General features: G+C 45.3%; 1 protein-coding gene across 1 annotated transcript; it reads left to right on the top strand.

The window, feature by feature from the left end:
- Window positions 1-6,230: 6,230 nt before the first annotated feature.
- On the top strand, window positions 6,231-17,142 carry LOC117055261. The gene is made up of 6 exons (XM_033164716.1): window positions 6,231-6,529; window positions 8,969-9,442; window positions 10,518-10,652; window positions 13,017-13,073; window positions 14,327-14,417; window positions 15,817-17,142. Exons 1-6 carry the CDS (start codon window positions 6,475-6,477, stop codon window positions 16,022-16,024), a joined length of 1,020 nt encoding a protein of 339 aa, XP_033020607.1. The 5' UTR covers window positions 6,231-6,474; the 3' UTR covers window positions 16,025-17,142.
- Window positions 17,143-19,074: the final 1,932 nt, after the last annotated feature.

The raw sequence follows: 19,074 nt of genomic DNA on the forward strand, positions 1-19,074 counted from the left end.
GAGCCATTTTCCTTCTGACACTTCACTCCTTTTCCTTGGCGACAGAACAGCTGAGCTTCCATAATATCACAGATTGAATAGCTGCGACCAGTGGTTGCTCGGCGCGGCCCTTGCAGTGGCAAATGTTTTTTCTCAGCTTTATAAAGACTGTGTTTAAAAACAGCTCTGCCCTCTCTCTCTCTCTCTCTCTCTCTCTCTCTCTCTCTCTCAGATCACTACTCTTCAGTGCCAGAACACATCTCAGCCAAGCTAATAAACGAGCCTAATAAATTAATCCTGGTGACCGGGAGCAACACTTCTCTGCCGCTGCTGCAACCCCTGCTGGAGCCAGCATCCTGCTGCTTTTCTCGACTCTCGATGAGGCGATCAGCTGACCAAGGAAGGTTATTACGCAAGGATATCTCCCTGGGCAGTGAGAGATGGCACAACTCCCTGCGAAGCCTCGGCCAGGTTTTTCAGCCAGAGGGAGCAAAGAAATTGCTTCGGAATGAGAGGCCCCAGGAGTAGGAAACCAGGCGATGCGAAGACATACAACTGTGTGCAAAAGCCACAAGAGCAGGCTGATGTTCTCTCCGAAGGCAGGGGAGTCCTCTGGCGGCCGCATCTCATACCTTGCTAGCTGCCCTTGAGATGTCTTAGCTTTGCCACTCACTGCACTGGCAATAATTTTCTCTGCGGCAGTTCAACTTCATGAATGACTCTGAAGATTTGGAGTGATGTGATAGCCCTTTCTTTTCTCTTGGATTGGGTTTCTTGTGTGATCTTTGATGGCTCTCTAGCTGTATTACTAGATGTATGACTTAACACACTAAAAAGTTATATTTGTGATAAATGAAGATATGTCCAAGGAGCTAACAGAGAGAAGAGCTGGTATGAGAGCCAGGTCAGAGTGGATCTTCTCAGGGTGGGAGACTGAGGAAGCCTGGTGTAGTGGTTAAGAGCGGTGGACTCGTAATCTGGGGAACCGGGTTCGCGTCTCCGCTCCTCCACATGCAGCTGCTGGGTGACCTTGGGCTAGTCACACTTCTTGGAAGTCTCTCAGCCCACTCACCTCACAGAGTGTTTGTTGTGGGGGAAGGAAGAAGGGAAAGGAGAATGTTAACTCCTTCAGGTAGTGATAAAGTGGGATATCAAATCCAAACTCCTCCTCTTCTTCTTCTTCTTCTTCTTCTCCCCCCAGGTGGGAGGTGGGAAGATTCAACTCATACAGAGACGATTAAGAGAAAATGCTGACTGAGTGCGACATAGATATATTTATAATTTTGTGTTTTATGAGGATCATATGAGGATTGTTATATGGAAAGCCTAGCCAGATGGGTGGGGTAGTAGTAGTAGTAGTAGTAGTAGTAGTAATAGTAATTATTATTATTATTATTATTATTATTATTAATGTATTTTCTTTTCTTTTTCTCTTTTTTCTTCTTTCTGATTTTTCAAAAAATTCTCTTTATTTTAGTTTCAATTTTATGATATATTAGGTTGAAAACCTTTAACAAAATTGCTTAAAAGATCCTTGGAGGTTTTTAATCAGAGGTTGGATGGCCATCGGCTTCATGCATGCTTTAGTTGAGATTCCTGCATTGCAGGGGGTTGGACTAGATGACCCTTGGAACCCCTTCCAACTAATCCAGTCTATTATTCTATGATAAAATGCTTTATTGCAGACTTTTGAGGCCCCTAAGCTCATACCAAGAACAAACTTAGTTGGTCTCTAAGGTGCTATTTTGTTTTTATTTTGTTTTGACTACGGCACACCAACACTGCTACCTACCTGTAACATTCCACCTAATGAGCCTTCATCCTGATTTGCTTGCTCAGTGGTTACATGCCTTCCTGTTAGTCATTTGTGTATTTTATATTTCTCAATGCATTACCGTGTCAATTTTCAAGCTGCAAAAAGTCTGGTAAACGCCCCACAAGCAAATCAGGGTGAATGCAGAAAGAATGCTAGCTGACCTGAACGCAAATAAGAATGAATGCTAAATAAAGACCAGATATAATCTAACCTCCATGTATACTTTGTGCAAGAAAATTGAGATGAATGCTCAATTAATAGGTTGGCTGAAGGGGCCCTTGGATAACAACCAGAGCACAAACTGTACCACCCGGTCACAAAAGTTTCTGAAGTTCTGCAGCTGCAATTGAACTTGGTTCCTGAAGGTGGCAACGGAGGAAAGGCAATTTAGATTAAGGGAGTGAAGGCTGCATGAAGGCACCAACGCGAGAACAAGAGAGGAAACTCTTGATGTACAAGATTAAAGTTTATTAAGCTCCATGCATTTCAATCTAAATTTTCTGCAAGGGCCATATGAAACCCTCTTGTGTTCTGCTAATTCTGTGTTGCAAAGTAGGTTCCGACTTGACAGTTGGAGCAGCCGGGTGGAAATCCATCTCCGACTGCAAAAAATTTCCTGAAACTCTTGGAACAGTCTGCTTGCTTGCACAACATGCAGCATAGTTAATGCTGCTTTGGAGTTATGCATTCAAATATAGTTAATATATTTAATATATAAAAATATATGTGTTCAAATATATTAAAAAGCAAAGACATCACCTTGCCGACAAAGGTCCGTATAGTTCAAGCTATGGTTTTCCCAGTAGTAATGTACGGAAGTGAGAGCTGGACCATCAAGAAGGCTGATCGCAAAAGAATTGATGCTTTTGAATTATGGTGCTGGAGGAGACTCTTGAGAGTCCCATGGACTGCAAGAAGATCAAACCTATCCATTCTTAAATAAATCAGCCCTGAGTGCTCACTAGAAGGACAGATCCTGAAGTTGAGGCTCCAATACTTTGGCCACCTCATGAGAAGAGAAGACTCCCTGGAAAAGACCCTGATGTTGGGAAAGATGGAGGGCACAAGGAGAAGGGGACGACAGAAGACAAGATGGTTGGACAGTGTTCTCGAAGCTACCAACATGAGTCTGGCCAAACTGCGGGAGGCTGTGGAAGACAGGAGTGCCTGGCGTGCTCTGGTCCATGGGGTCACGAAGAGTCGGACACGACTGAACAACAACAAAAATATTGGGCTGGATCCAGGAAATGGCTTGGAATTTGGCCCCATATAAATCAGTGCGGAAAAGTCAAGTCTCGTTGATTTCAATGAGAATCGAGCACAAGGAAGTTTCCGTGCAATCCTGGGCATATCTACTCACAGGTAAAATCCGCTGTGCCAAAGTGTGTAAGTTCTTAATAATTGTATATAGGATAGGACTGCAGCCTTGGTCTGAAGGCAGCCTGCAGAATTTATAACACAGGTCAGTCAAAAGGAAGCACTTCTTAGGAACAGCTTGCTGGATCAGGCCAATGGCCCAACTAGTTAAGCATCTTGTGGATGCACTTTTGCCCTGATCCAGAAAGGCTAATTTTTGGTTTTATCATTTGTATCCAGTTTAATTCCCCCCCCTTTTTTATTCAATAGTTTTTTGAGAGGGGAGGTCCTCCCTTGCTTTTAAAAACTGCTCTGTGACCCCACTGTGTTTTTAGAAACCTCTACAGTGGTATCTTGGTTCTCAAATGCCGGAAACTCGGAAGTGTTCCGAAGCGACTGTCGGCTATTGTTTCCAGCCAATCAGAGGCTGTGCCTTGGTTTTTGAACATTTTGGAAGTCAAACAGATTTCCGGAACAGATTAAGTTTGGCGCTTTTGCTTTCACTATTTATTTTGCCTTTTTGTTTTTGAGCTTTTTCGGTTAATTTGTTTTTGTGACTGTGTGGAACCCAGTTCAGCTACTGGTTGATGGATGGATGGATGGATGGATGGATGGATGGATGGATTGTGTGACTGCAGAAATGGATAAAAGCCCCCCCCCCTCCAAACAATGACTATCATAAGTGCAGGTAAGGAAATAATAATAATTTTAATTTTTATCATCTACAATACCGTCTTATTTATTTTATAGTGCGGTACATTGATTATTGCTTTCATTTTATGGATCAATGGTCTCGTTAGATAGTAAAATTCATGTTAAATTGCTGTATTAGGGGTTGTTTTTAAAAGTCTGGAACGGATGAATCCATTTTGCATGACTTTCTATGGGAAATCGCGCCTTGGGTTTGAAACGCTTTGATTTTGGAACGGACTTCCAGAACGGATTACAAATTAATTAGCCCCTGTGAGAAGGATGGTTCCCACCCCCTGTGCCCTTCAAACTTCAGGGGTATCTTCTTGCCCTTCTTTCAGGAATTTTGCTGCAAAAGAGAGAAGGAACGCCGGTTGCAGAAAATGACACTGCGTCCTGGCCCCCGCGCAAAGGACATCTTTGCAAGTGACTGTGGCACCCACTGAATTTTGAGGAAACTCTTTATTCAGAGAGACATTTTGATGGTTCCCAATAAAAACTACAGTGGGGAAAAATGGTCTGGAGAAGTTTGAGGAGCATAAAAACTTCTTCCTCGATAGAGGATGCTTTCAGACGGGGGTTGAATACTTCCTGTTACAAATGAGTTGTTGGCAACACAGTTATTTTTTTAAAAAAACTTACTGGATTTCTACTGGAAAGGGTAAATCTGGATTAAATGAGGGAGGTAAAAATACATTATTGATTACAATAATGGTATGTGAAAGCTGAAAAAAAAACACCCCAAAACTTGCATTCATGGGGAGGGCAGATCTCATGATAATGGCCTTTTCTGAAGCACCCAAAGTTTCCTCCTGGAATCTCCCCCCCCCCCTTTTGTGGCTTCATGATGCCACAGCTCTGATCTAATTTACACTATTCACTACCAGAATATTAATATAAAAGGTTAATAAATGGAAAGAACGTCTTTCATTCTGCAGCAAAAAGAGCACAGCTAGCCAAAGGCAGGTGCGGGGAGATCAATACAAGGACGCTGAGGAATAAAGCAAAGGATCTTTCAAAAGTCTCGCTTTCTGCTTTGGGGTGGGGGGGGGAGGACTTTCTCAATAGATTTCCAATTTTTCTACAGCTGCAGCTAGCGATGGAGGATATATTTGGTGAACCTACTTAATTTGCAACATGCAAACTGAAACGCGGCTGTCCTTTACTGCTGGCACTTCTTGGAGTTTCGCGAAACCAAAATATACATACGAAAAGGCATTTGTAAGTGGAAAGTGTGTACGTATTTGTGCTATGCTCTTCCCCTGTGCTATGGCCCTTTCCTTTAAAAACAAGCACAGATTCTAGTCCTCATTGTTCTGAATACAGAGCTGATTCCAATAGGAGCATGAGGAGGAAGCTGCCTTATACAGAGCCAGATTCACTGGTTCATCTTGCTCAGTATTGTCTACACTGACCGGCAGCAGGATTTCAGGCAGGGTGACTTCCCAGCCATGCCACCAGGGATTGATCCTGGGACCTTCTGCAGCAAAGCAGGTGCTCTCTACCACTGAGTGATGGCCCTAAGGACCAGACTGGATGGGCCCCAGCACACGTGTTATGTATTCAGTGGTCTGTGTTTGCCTGAGCTTGAGTATGGAGCTCCTTTGTTCTGATTCGATACAGGATGTCCAATCAGAGAACCTTTAAGGATTTGGGCCTCTGCCATTGGCCCTTGAGCTCGTGAGTCGTGATTCGCAGCTTGGAAGTTTAGGCAGCCAATCACATTGGGAGTGGGAGTGGCCCAGGCTTTCAGAAGTGTATATAAGCAGTTGCTTTGCCCCTGTTTTCCCAGTTATGTAGTTCAATAAAGGTTCTTGCTGTTATTGCTGTGCCTTGCCTCGTGGGAACCCAGCTACACTTCAGTACGGGCAGGTTCCTAAGTTCTCGTGCAAACGCCCCAGACTTTCTAAGTGTGAAAAGAGGATCCGCAGTGAAAGGGAACGTCCTAATCTGGGAGCCCAGGGGCCTCCCCTTCTCCTTGATGGGCTGAAGTGGATGCTTTGGCTCCCCTCCAGTTCCCAGCAGTGACCTCACCAGCAACAGCTCGAGTTCTTTAGAATTCTCTGTCCCTATTCAGGAATCACAACTTGCAAAGAACGGAGCCCAGCAGCCCTGTCGCTTCTCCCTTCCCACTCCCCACGTTGCTGCTGCATTTACGGCGCTACAGATTTTTATATCCTTTGAGGGCATAATTTGCCCCCCAGGCGGGAAGGTGCTCTTCTCCCCCCACCATCACCCTGCCTGAAGAAGAAGAAGAAGAAGAAGAAGAAGAAGAAGAAGAAGAACTCTGTGCTTCTTGAAAGCTTCCCTTTTCTTCCATCAACAGGAGCTTGTTGAAAAGCAGGCCAGCCCTTTTTGCAATTTTTGGCTGGGAAAGCCAGGACGGACATGGGCTTCCTCACGGCACTTCCCCTGGGATCACCACCCTGCTGCTATCTTGGGTGCTAAAGGGTGCTGGCCGGGAGAGACAGAACTTGCTTCCTTAAATTGCATCTTCATCTTGTGTCGCATCCTGTTCCTCCCTTTGGATGAAAGGCAGGCAAAGCAACTCCAACCTCGCAGTTCACTTTGCCCTTTGCAAAGGCTCTTCTCCCCATCTATAACCCGCCTCAGTTTCTTTCGCTTGGGAGACAATGAAGCTTTTCAAACTGAGCCTGAGTTGGACTTTCTTCCTTCCTTGGCTTCAGGGTAAGTTTGCTTTTGCTGCTCCTTCTTTGCACCCTTTCCCCCCCTCCTTGTCCATAAGATTATTATTTTTACGTACAAATTCTTCCCCTGCGTGCACAGTGTTTCAGTTCGCCTTCGCTGGCCGATCTGTGTTTGTTTTGATTGTGAAACGGATTCTCCTGGCAACGAGAGGTGTTTTTTTTTTAAAAAATGTACCCTTCTCTCGTTGTGTCCAGCTAGCTGACCATTGAAGGCTATTTGAAAAGGAGCAACAAAACTGTTCCAGGAATTCTGGGACCTACAAATTTTGTTATGCAAGTCATGAATATGCAGACCGCACACCCTAAATCTTTGAGATGCTGCGCAACAAAATCAATAGGAGGTTGCAGTTGGACCAGGGAACGTTCACCTAAAATCTGTGCGAGTTCAGCCCCCATGAAACACTGGGCGGCCTTAGGGAAATCACGAGCTCTCAGTGTAGCCTACCTCAAAAGAAAGTTGTGAGGACAAAATGGGATCTCCCACTGTGTTCAGTCTCAAGGACCTTGCAGGTTATCAAATAATAAATAAGCGCTCACGTGTATTTTAGCTCTGCTGATTTGGAAAGGGGAATCTGGGATATTTAACTGTTGTAAGCATTGCACAAATGTTGGGTGCTTTCTGGGTGACAAGGAGAGAGCTGGCTTATTCTTAGCGTCAGCTTCAATCCTGTGCAGTAGTCAGCAATGCAGTCTGTTCTCCAGATGTTTTGAACCACAAGGTGCTGGAGAAAGTTGTCATCCAAAACATCTGGAGTATACCAGGTTGGCGTAATATGTAGCAGAATCTGCAATGGATGGAGCCCTTCGGATGTTTCTGGAGTATCCTTCCCTCTTTTTTCTGCTATTTATGTATTTATTTATTTTGTTCTGTTCAATCATCATTCAAAAATTTATTTAAAAACATACAAAACACACTCATCAACAAATATAACACACACACACACACACACAGCACTATCTCTTCATGCTAGATGATGCAGATGTTTTTTCTTCTTCCAATGTTTCAATAGTATCCCAGATCTCAACTTTCCTATCATACACCTCACTGCTGGATCCCATTTCCTTGTGCAATATTTGTTGTGAATGTTTCATCAAGGCAACCAGTTTTATACTATTGTCCCTGCTGCTCCCAAATCTCATCAAACAGTTTGGCCTCACATTTGGTTACTTTCCCTCTTTTTAGCAAGCACATATTTCAGCAAGGAAATATTAGCAAAATATTAGCCAGCAATCCGTTTTAATCTACCAGGGCTGTCTATCAGTAGCTGCAAATCCCTAATGGCAACCTTCCCAACCCTGGCATCTTCCAGATGTTTTGGACCGAAACTCTGCTGCTGGCTGGGGCTGAGGGGAGGTGTATTCCAAACATCTGGAGGGCACAAGCTTGGGGAAGGCTGCCCCAGGCATGCCCTCGCAGGATGGCACCAATGTATGGAAACATTTTTAGAAGATGAAATGGGACCACTTTCTCTGCCTGGTTTTTTTCCATTTTCAGTGACTGGTTGAGACATCACCTCAGTCAACCCTCAACAAAAAAAGCTCCTCTTTTCCTTCTAAATCCAAAAACTGAGAGGAATGCACATCAGGCACATCAGGTTTCCTTTAAGAAAACAATCCTTTAATCTATTGTGTGCTGTTCCCCAACTTGGATTCTGTTTATAGTGCAGATCCGTTGTTTTGGCCTGCCGTGGTACCTCCACATAAGGGATTGTTCTTGCAAAGGACAGGAAGTTCTGCAGGGCTTGCTGTTTGCTCTGTAGCAAAAGGAGCCTCCCTTTGGAAGGCAGGCAGGCAGGTGGGCTTCTCTCTCCCTGCCCCCCAGCCCTGCCTCCCCTGTGTGCCACCCTGGAGATAGTGGACAGAGTGACAAATAATATCTCCTTCCAACTGATGCCATATGCCTACAGCGTTTCTCGAACTTGGGTCCCTAGCTGTTGTTGGACTACAACTCCCATCATTCCTAGCTAGTAGGGGAAGTTGGGAGTTGTAGTCCAACAACAGCTGGGGGGGGAACGACTCAAGTTTGAGAAACACCGTAGGCGGCAGCCTTTCCCAACCTGGTGCCCTCTGGGTGCTTTGGGGTACAACTACCATCAGCCCCAACAAACACGGCTGTGCTGATGGGAGTTGTAGTCCAATACATATAGCAGACTCGCATTGCAGGGGGTTGGACTAGATGACCCTTGGGGAACCACTTCCAACCCTCGGATTCTGTGATTCTGTGGCAATGCGTATAAATGCAATGCAGTTGCTTGGAACAGACTCCCTCGGGACTCTCACTTCGCTGGAGGTTTTAAAGCAGAGGCTGGATGGCCATCTGTCATGGATGCTTTAGTTGAGATTCCTGCATTGCAGGGGGTTGGACTGGATGACCTTTGGGAGTCCCTTTAAACTCCATGATTCTATGTTTCTTCCCCAGTGCCGGGTGGCGATGGCTTCCTCATCAGGAACACCCGTTTGCAAAAATGCATCCACGCCTCGTCCCACGAAGTCGGAAGGGTTGGCCTGGCCGACTGCAAGCCCCAGTCTGTGCAATACCACTGGACCTGGGATGCCGCCACCCGGGCCATCGTCCACTGGAAGACCGGGCTGTGCCTGACTGTCCCCAAAGCGCAGGAATTTGCACCTGCTCAGCTGGAGTCCTGCGGAGGAGACAGGGCGCGCCAAGCCTGGGTGTGCAGCAGGAAAGGCCACCTCACTCTGCAAGGCCTGGGGCTCCACCTCAGCACCAAGCAGGAGGGACACAAGGCCTTCCTCGCCCGAGAGAAGGACAAGTTCAGCAGGTGGAAGAAAGCAACTGAGGAGATCGTCTGTGCTGCAGACCTGGCAGTGGCCCCTGTGCTCAGCGTCCCAGTGGAGGAATTTGTAGACCCCCTGGTGTGGGTTCCCGAAGGTAAGGTAAGAGGGATTTACTTGCAGAAAACCACTGCCACCCGTAACCAGGAGCTCTCTCCGCCTCGCCACTGAATGCGGTTATTGCACTTAGAACCAGTGCTGCATTTCTGCAGCTAGCTAAACGCAGCAATGCATGAGGAAACTGTTTGCATCGTGAGGAACAAACACATATGAATATCAGAAGAGCCTGTGGGATTGGGCCAATGGACCATGTAGTCCATCATCTGGTTCCCACTGGTGCCAACCTAGCAGTTCGAAAGCACGTCAAAGTGCAAGTAGATAAATAGGTACCGCTCTGGCGGGAAGGTAAACGGCGTTTCCATGTGCTGCTCTGGTTCGCCAGAAGCAGCTTAGTCATAACCCGGAAGCTGTATGCTGGCTCCCTCGGCCAGTAAAGCAAGATGAGCGCCGCAACCCCAGAGTCGTCCACGACTGGACCTAATGGTCAGGGGTCCCTTTACGTTTACCTTTACTTACTTAATTAGTCAAAACAAAATAAAATAAAAAATTCCTTCCAGTAGCACCTTAGAGACCAACTAAGTTTGTTCTTGGTATGAGCTTTCGTGTGCATGCACACTTCTTCAGATACATGCATGCATGCACATGAAAGCTCATACCAAGAACAAACTTAGTTGGTCTCTAAGGTGCTACTGGAAGGAATTTTTTATTTTGTTTTGTTTTGACTATGGCAGACCAACACGGCTACCTACCTGTTACTTAATTAGGTAATTAAATTTCCACAGTTAGAATCCTCGCAGGGGGATGAAATTACCCTCCTCTCTCACCAATGCCAGCAAACCCACCAAATTTGCTCCAGAGGTTTGGGGACCCCCTGGAGCAGATTTGAGGGGGGCTGCATGCGAGGGGAGGAGGAGAAAGGGGAGACACATTTGCACAACGTTGGACATCTCTCTCAACCCCAACCCCTGGCTTTGCCTACTACCGGTATCTGGCCTGAAAAAGAACTCTGGGGGAGCTGGAAGCTTGCTCATTGTTTTGTGACATGACAGCTGCACCTGATAAATGGATTGCCCTCATATCCCACCCTCTCTGCCCCCCCCCCAACCTACCAGATAAAACTATTGCGTTGTCAGAGATCGGCACCTCCTTTATAGACACCAGACCCACATCTCCAGCCATCGATGATGAATCTAATATCACCAGCAATCTTCCAAAGAACGAAGATGTCATCCTGGAAGCAGATGACGGTGAGTACAAGCAGGGTGGTGACTTCAGCCCGAAGAACAAAGGACCACAGGATTGGAGAGTTGGGAGGGAACCTGAGGATCATCTAGTCCAACCCCCTGCAATGCAGGAATATCCATCTGTCGAACCTGCAACCTTGGCATGATCAGCACCGTGTTCTAACCAGCTGAGCTACCCAGGCAGGATAAAGCAAATGGCCCCAAGGGCTCAGGGGGCTATCCTCCAGGGCTTGCAGGAAACAGCTCTCCTCAGCAACTGGTACTCGGAGGTAGACTGCCTCTCAACCTGGAGGTTCTATTTAGGCACCACAGTTAATAGCCAGGGATAGACGCGTGCTCTTCTATGGGTTTGAGTAATCCTCTTTCAAAGCCATGCAAGCCAGTGGCCGGCACTGAATTAGATGTTTCTGAATTAAGCATTAATTCTAGGCACCTTCCAACAGAACACAGCGGAAAACCACACATTAAAAGCTTCCCGATACAGGGCTGCCTTCAGGTGTCTATCGAATATTCATCTCCTTGATGTCTGACGGGAGGGCGTTCCACAGGGAGGGCGCCACCACCGAGAAGGCCCTCTGCCTGGTTCCCTGTAACTTCACTGTTTGCAGTGAGGGAACCGCCAGAAGGGCCTCAGAGCTGGATTTCAGTGTCCAGACTAAATGCTGGGAGTAGAGACGCTCCTTTAGGTACGCAGCACAAAATTCAGCAGAAAAAAAGAGGCATTAAGCTGTCCTTCTTGCTTGGATTTAACTTGTGCAATTTCTTTTTTTTTTAATGAGAATTTATTGGTATTTTAAAAGAGAAAATGCAAAAAAACATACAAAATACAAATACAAAACACAAACTAATACGATACATAACAACATAACTTAAAAAAAAAAAACACCTTACAACCAAACATCTATTTAGCTATTCTAATCTTATTTAGATCTTACTTGGGGGACTTCCTCACATCCTCTCTTCTGCGTTCATTTCAAATATACTGTAGTAACTTTATAACCACTTTAAATTCCTCTTTCACGACTAATCTTAATTCTTGTCTATTATCTTATGTCTATAATCTTATTCTTAACAAAATTACACAAAATCACAATTCTACCTACTTATATCCTATTTTAAGCTAACATTTTATACTATCGCCTATTATATCCACTGATATCAATTTCAAATTTCTAACTTTTCACGTCTTTTCAAATAGTCTTTAAATTTCTTCCAATCTTCTTGCACCTTCTCCTCCCTCTGGTCTCGGAGTTTCGCGGTCAGTTCTGCGAGTTCCATATACTCATCAACTTCATTTGCCGTTCTTCGACTGTTGGTAGCTCTTCTTAACTTGTGCAATTTCAACCAGCCTGCCTTCACCCACGTATGGTTGGAACTGTGCAAGCTACATGCATGTAAGGTGCAATTGTATTGTAAATATGACCCTGCTTGTGAAAAAACCTAGCTCACCAGGGCGTAGGGTTCTGTAGGCTGCGCTAGACTATCATGTTTTTTAACGGGAGCGTCCTCCGACATGTCAATAGTGCAATTCGTGGTGGATTTATACTGGACCTTCCACACATAATTTCGCTCTCTTCGTTGCTCTGCAATGCTTCTTCAGAGTTACTGCATTATTGCCATTTGCAGGCAATAGGGATGGAAGGACTTGCCCTTTGCATTTCTCTCCGTTTCTTATCTTTCCAATTTTAATTTCGGTTCTCCACATTTCTGGAGCAAACTGATTTTGAAAACTCTTGTGAAAATCCACCAGCGTTTTAGTGCAAAGTTCTCGCAAGTAAACACATTTTTGTACGCAGTTTTGAGTGATATACATATTTCTGAAAGCGATTTCCCCTAATATACCTGTAATATATTTTCACTGCAGGGCCGATTAAAATTGCACCTCCTTCAGACCGACTATTATAGGAGCAGGAGTCCTGGTCACCCTAGTGTGATTTCTTGCCCTCCTCACAGTACCTACCTGGGGTCGCCCGGCCTTGTTCCTGCTGAAATGGCCAATCTACACCCGGTGAATTGCATGTGGCATCTCACAGGAGAGAACACTCCTCCATTCAAAACAACAACAAAACAAAAATCCCTGCACACAGAAAACTAGCATGCCAGGGAGAATGCTAGACTGGGACACTTTCCCCTGACATACTGTTTTTCTATGTGCAGGGATATTTTCATTCTTTTTTTTTATGGAGGAGGGTTCATTCACACATGCCTTTGGCCTGAAGAAGCCAGGTCCATAGCCCACCCCAAGGTTGACTTCTACAGTGACAACAAATCTGGAAACAAAGGTGCAGAGGCGAGCGAAGAACATGAGGTTTTCTCTTCTTGCTCCGGATCCTTTAGTTTCATTCTCCCTATTTCTCTCCTTGCCAGAAAGGCACATGCCTCATAAGAAACATCAGAGGAAGGGTGCAGCTTCCCGATCTACAGGTAGGCTGGATAGCGATTAGAAAATTTCCTGATTGGTTTAGTTGGGGAAGAGATTGAAAAGATCAAAGATTCTTCCTATATGCCACCACAGCAGCACGAATATTACTGGCGAAGGAAATTAGTAGAATATGCAGAATTGGCAAAATTAACTGGAAAAATAAGAGAGCAAAGAGATCAAAGGTTTCAATTGGAATGGGGTAAATTCTTAGATTATATGAAAGACTGTAAAATTTGAAAGCACTTACAGGTTTGACGGTATTCTTGCAGCAGAACAAAAAATACAGATAGATATGATAACAATAAGAAAACAAAACATGTGAAAAAGAAGGTAAAGCGAGGGAGTGATGTAAAATTAGAAAACCAGAGAAGGAAAGGAAGGAAGTCCAAAAACTCGGCGGAGTTTGTGTAATATTGTAAATCTTTTATGATGATTTTGTTAGTATTTTGTTTTTTGATGAAAAATAAAAAGATGTTTGCAAAAAAAAAAAGGAAACCTGTGGATCACAACTCCCATCATCCCTGGCCATTAAACATGCTGTCTGTGATTGATGCAAAAAAAAAAAAAGAGGATAGTGATTGGAAAATTGAATGTTAACCGTAATTATTATACTTTTGAAACAAAAAATAAAAAGTCCGTATTAAATTCACAAACACAAAATGTGGTATTAGCCACTGGCCTGGATGGTGCTAGGATTAACTGGATTCGACAGGGAGCTTAGTGGAGCCTCCCTGGGCAAAGGCATTGTACCCTGAAATGCCAAGTGAGTTCAGTGGCAAGAGCCACACACCCTCGTAGCTGACTTTCCAGGGTCTGTATTTCAGTGGTGGGTGGGGCATCCGCCCCTCTTACACACACATTCAGATGCACCCATTCTCCTCTGTAATGCACATCCATTCATTGACTCTCTGCTTCCGCCTCCCCCATATCTAAGCAATCCAGCTTTCTGGGAGAACAGTCTGGGAGCCCTTCTACCCAACCCCTGCTGCAATTTCACAGAATCATAGAATTGTTGGAAGGGACCCTCAGGGGTCATCTAGTCCAACCCCCTGCAATGCAGGAATCACAGCTAAAGATGGCTAACCCAACCTCTTTTTAAGAACCTCCAATGAAGGAGAGGCAGGCCATTTCCCCAAAGATTCCCCACCCACCCACGTGTACGAGGAAACCGCCTTAAGATGCTAATACAGGAGAGAGATGTAGGAAGAGCACAGGAATGATGTAATTAAACATACAGGGTGCAATGCACTTTCAGGGACCAACTGGAAGACGGTCATACTTGCCCTGAGCCCGCTGGCCTTTATCCTGGGAGTGACAATCCTCATTCTCAATATCCGGTACAACAGGTAAGAGGCCCACTCATCCCACAGTGTTGCCTTCTCACCTGCAAAGTCTGTTTTGCTCCTCTTTCTCTCCTCTGCGTCATGAAGGCCCTGGTTTCAGATTCTGCCTCCTCTGCTGTAAGTTGAGCTCTGCAAAGCGCCATAGGAATACCAAGCCAGAACGCCTTACTCTAGGTGCACCCACTGGATCACTTTGATCTGCAGAGCTCACACTGTTACATTTTATTACTTATTACCTGTTTCTCATTTGTAAGAAACTGATCGTTTAATGTGGGACTTTGGAACTCCTTGCCTCTTGACATCAGGCAGGCTCCTTCACTGCACTCTTTCCGGCACCTGCTAAAAACAGGGTTTAGACAAACTACCCAGAAAGTTGGTGCGAGTTTTAATGCTTTTAGTCTACAGGTAACTCACATCTTTCACCCATTTTACTTGCATGATTGCAGTTTTGCACAGGTGAGGGGAATGAATGAATGAATGAATGAATGAATGAATGGAGAGTGGAGGAAACCCACTCTCGTTATTTGTTTTACCTGCACAAAGCTTCACTCATGGGCTTAACCAGTTTTTGGAAGGTGGCACGAGGGCCCTGGCAGCACCAGAGAGTCCTTGCACTGCCTCCCCAAAGTCTCTCAGGGGGACCAGTTCCAAGGGTTCCTGGCTCTACACGTTTTTGCATATACATGTGGACTCCCTGAACTGAACCCTCGTGTAAGATGCGAGTTACTTGTGTTGTTATTTCATTTGACAATCTTAAATCGTTATTCATTCTTCTTGATAATTGTCTATTTTGCAAACTACTGTGAGGGCTTTTCTTTTAAAAACAAGCTGAGCGGTGTATGCATTTTATAAAATAGAATAAAATTAAAATTATGCAGTTTACTCTAAGTGACCAAAACCACCAGGTTGCAAAGAGTTGAGAGTTTGTAGTAATACCCCTCCTCACTCTTTCACTATATGTAAGGGTCTGGTGACTTCTGTTTCAGTGTTACTGAAGAAGTGTGCATGCACACGAAAGCTCATACCAAGAACAAACTTAGTTGGTCTCTAAGGTGCTACTGGAAGGAATTTTTATTTTATTTCATAGGAGTGTAAGAAGAGCTCTCATTTTTTAGTTAGAACTTGCCTTGAAAATAACCAAGCCTGCTGCCCTGATAATCAGAATTTAAGTAAACCCAGTCAGATGGGCGGGGTACAAATAATTAAATTATCATTATCTTTCAAATGGATCAAAACTGATCAATCAGTTTAACTTCATGGCTGCCTTAAATTGGCCCCGCAGAATGTACAAGTTGCTACTTGCGACATTCAGTTGCCCAATAGGCCTCACAGGTACTGTGCAAATACCCTTCTGGATCTCTCAGTAATTTCAAAGCATAACCTTCTGCGCTTCCTGCTTTAGGAAGAAGCGGAAGCAGAAGCTGTCTCCTTGGAAGAGCTGCCGCGTGGTTCATGAGGAGCGGCCACCCTTACCTAGGGCACCCAGCCCCAAGGGGCAGATCATCCCAGCATCCCCCACTCCTTCACTGAAGCATGGCGAAATCTTGATCGAGTGGAAGGACGGGACCGTCACGCCGCTCTTCGACAACATGAACTATCAAATATGCTGAACCTGATGGGCGCCGACTCTGTTGTTTTCAAAGCAAGCGTTTCTGGCAGGGCTCGTTTGACCGAGATCCATGCAGCCTGCTGTATTTCATTAGACTAACAGTCCTGATAAGAAAGCAGGTCACCTGGAGATAATTTTCTTAATAATCACATTTGCACTGCACAGCTACGCAGCAAGGCATAGAGCTTCTTTGCTTTGTCTCAAAATGTACAACCGGGGTTGCCTGCATTAAGAAACGGCCGAGGGGCTAGGCTAGGTTGTGGTTGCTGCTCTGAGATGGTACGGTCCTCGCACAGGGGATGTATTTGCATGAAATCTAATTCTGGATCAGGCAGGTTAGTTATCAAGCATATCTGCCACCCCCATGTGGGTGGCAGGTATGTCAAGATGGCACCTTCCCATCTCACGCCACTGTGGTACAGTCCTCCCATTAGAACCAGTCAACCTCAGAACTGCAAGTATGAAATCAGCCTCTGAAAGGACAACCTTGGGAGATTGTTTGCATCACAGTTCAGGTCCTTGTGCGTCTTAGTGTCCGACTGCAAAGGGCTTTTCCCAGTCCACTCTGGGTGTGGCTAGCCTGAGACAACACCGGAGAAAAGGGTTGGGATATGTGTGCCCATGTCGGACCTAAAAGAGGAGGACAGCAGCAACAAACAAGAACCAGCTTTTTGTGCAAGGTCACCTTGGGGTAATCTTTACTCACCCAGGGCAAGCGGCTTGTTTGCAAGCAGCGAAGGAGCATTAGAATGCAGCTATATATAGAACTTTGCATTCAGCTAACACGGCCCTTTCTGGGAGGCTAACAAATACGGGTCTCCTTGGCTATGGCTTAGCTTCCAATAAGGACATACCAGGCATTACAGAATGATGCAAGGATGTTAGTTCCTTGCCTGGAAGTTTTTCACTCTCCAGGTCTTCTGTAACCCAGTGCTTTCCTGATGCTTAGGGCCACACCTCCCATTATCACTCACTATTGGCCACGGCTGCTGGGAGATAGCGCCCAAAACTTATGGGAGGGCACCAGGTTGGAGAAGGCTGCTCAAGAAAAAAGAGGTTTGAGGGGAAAGCTGAGTGATGAGCGGCCCCTCGGGCAACAGAGGATGCACAAGGGAGAGTCAGTTGTTCTTAAGGAATTTACTCATGTCCAGTTTTCAAAGGCAAGCTGTGGCTCCCGAAAGCAGTGTGCAGTATTAAAACCATAGTGATACAATGACATCCTTAAAATAAAATAAAAAAGAAACTGAATTATTCTACTGTGCACAACACACATTCCTAGTCACTTTCGGCAGATATTAACTGGAGCATGCTGCTGCTCCCAGCTCGATTGTTCCGGATGTCACTAACTCCAGCCTGGCGCCCTCTGTCTTCACTCAAGTGGCTTGTTTTAAACAACGCTCAAAATAAAGGACTAAACCTGAGTGGGGATTATTTATTTATTTATTTAGACAAAAAACACACACATCCGCACACAGAGAATTTATCATGAGACATGCTAGTTTTGTGTGATCACTGTACAAGGGCTTTTCTCTTCCTGACATGGATTTTCCTCAACTCGCTGTGAACTACTGTATTTTTCGCTACATAAGATGCACTTTTTTTCTTCCTGAAAAGTAAGGGGAAATATCTGTGCGTCTTATGGGGCGAATGGTGGTCCCTGGAGCTTTTCCTCTTTGCTCTTCCCCCTTTGCAAAAGAAGCTTTGCTTTTCCCCCTTTTCAAAAAAGCTGCAAAACGTTTAGCTGGTCCTCAAAAAAACAGGGCTTTTCCCTTTGCAAAAAAAGCTGCAAAACTTTTAGCTGATCCTCAAAAAACCCCAGGGCTTTTCCCTTTGCAAAAAAAGCTGCAAAACGTTTAGCTGATCCTCAAAAAACCCCAGGGATTTTCCCTTTGCAAAAAAGCTGCAAAACTTTTTAGCTGATCCTAAAAAAAAACAGGGCTTTTAGAGGAGGATAACCAGAAATTATTTTTTTTCTTGTTTCCTCCTCTAAAAACGAGGTGCGCCCTATGGAGCGAAAAATACGGTAAGTGGAGTCCAGTGGCCTACAGGCGAGACCTAACCTGAACTGTGGGATGAATGGATGGACCTCTGGACAAATTGCAGAACTGCAGTAGCATTGGCGCTGAGAGGACATAGTCATACCTCGGGTTGCATTGCTTCAGGTTGCGTTTTTTTGGGTTGCGTTCTGCGCTGGTCGCGCATGTACAGAAGCGCGATATCACCATTCGGGTTACGGACTTTTCAGGGTGCGAATGGCACCCAAGAACGGATCAGGTACGTAACCCGAGGTACCACTGTATGTGCCAAACACAGGAACATTAGCATGCTCTTGAGCTTCTATGCTTTGTCAGAAGGGGGGGGGGAGAGGTGTAGCAGAGTGATCATGCCGATTATTTTTATATCCTGCCTTCTTCCCTCCAAGGAGCTCAAGGTGGCGTACGTGGTTCTCTCCTTTCCCATTTTATCCTCACCACATCCCTGCGGGGTAGGTTAGGCTGAGACACAGCAAGTGGCCTAACGTCACACCCAGCAAGCTTTGTGCCTGAGTGAGGATTTGAATCCTGGCCCTAGCCTGACACTCCAACCACGATACCAGCCCTGGCTCAAAGGCAACGATGGAAGTCCACAAAGGCGTTAAGACAAGGATTTGGGGGTCTGGAAAATGGCTAGGTTTTGCCCATGTGAACCTTCTCTGTATCACATATGGGCAAGCTGCTTGTGGCCCTTGCAGGACTTCAGCCTGTGAGGGCTGAGTGTGGGCTTCTCATATGTGCCTGATTTGTCCCTGCTGCTGCTACAAGTTTATACAAATGCTTAAACAGTGTGAGAAGCCCACACTGCCTTGCTGGATCAGACCAAAGGTCCATCTAGACCAGCATTCTGTTTCCAACAGTGACACACATATGCCTCTAGGAAGTTCACAAGCAGCCACAACATTGACGAGCGTTGTCTCTCTACTATTCACTGGCTGCCTCTGAACCTGGCACTTAGTGTGGCTAACAGTCCTTAATAAAACTTTCCTCCATGAACATCACTGAGCGCCACAAACTG

Source organism: Lacerta agilis, chromosome 11, assembly GCF_009819535.1.
Source record: "Lacerta agilis isolate rLacAgi1 chromosome 11, rLacAgi1.pri, whole genome shotgun sequence".
NCBI classification, from domain to species: domain Eukaryota; kingdom Metazoa; phylum Chordata; class Lepidosauria; order Squamata; family Lacertidae; genus Lacerta; species Lacerta agilis.

Bases quoted from the DNA above. Each gene is read 5' to 3' on its own strand.
- LOC117055261 (XM_033164716.1), top strand. From the start codon at position 6,475: ATGAAGCTTTTCAAACTGAGCCTGAGTTGGACTTTCTTCCTTCCTTGG. The intron at 9,443-10,517 runs GTAAGGTAAGAG...CCAACCTACCAG, and splicing joins CCTGGTGTGGGTTCCCGAAG to ATAAAACTATTGCGTTGTCA. The intron at 13,074-14,326 runs GTAGGCTGGATA...ATGCACTTTCAG, and splicing joins TGCAGCTTCCCGATCTACAG to GGACCAACTGGAAGACGGTC.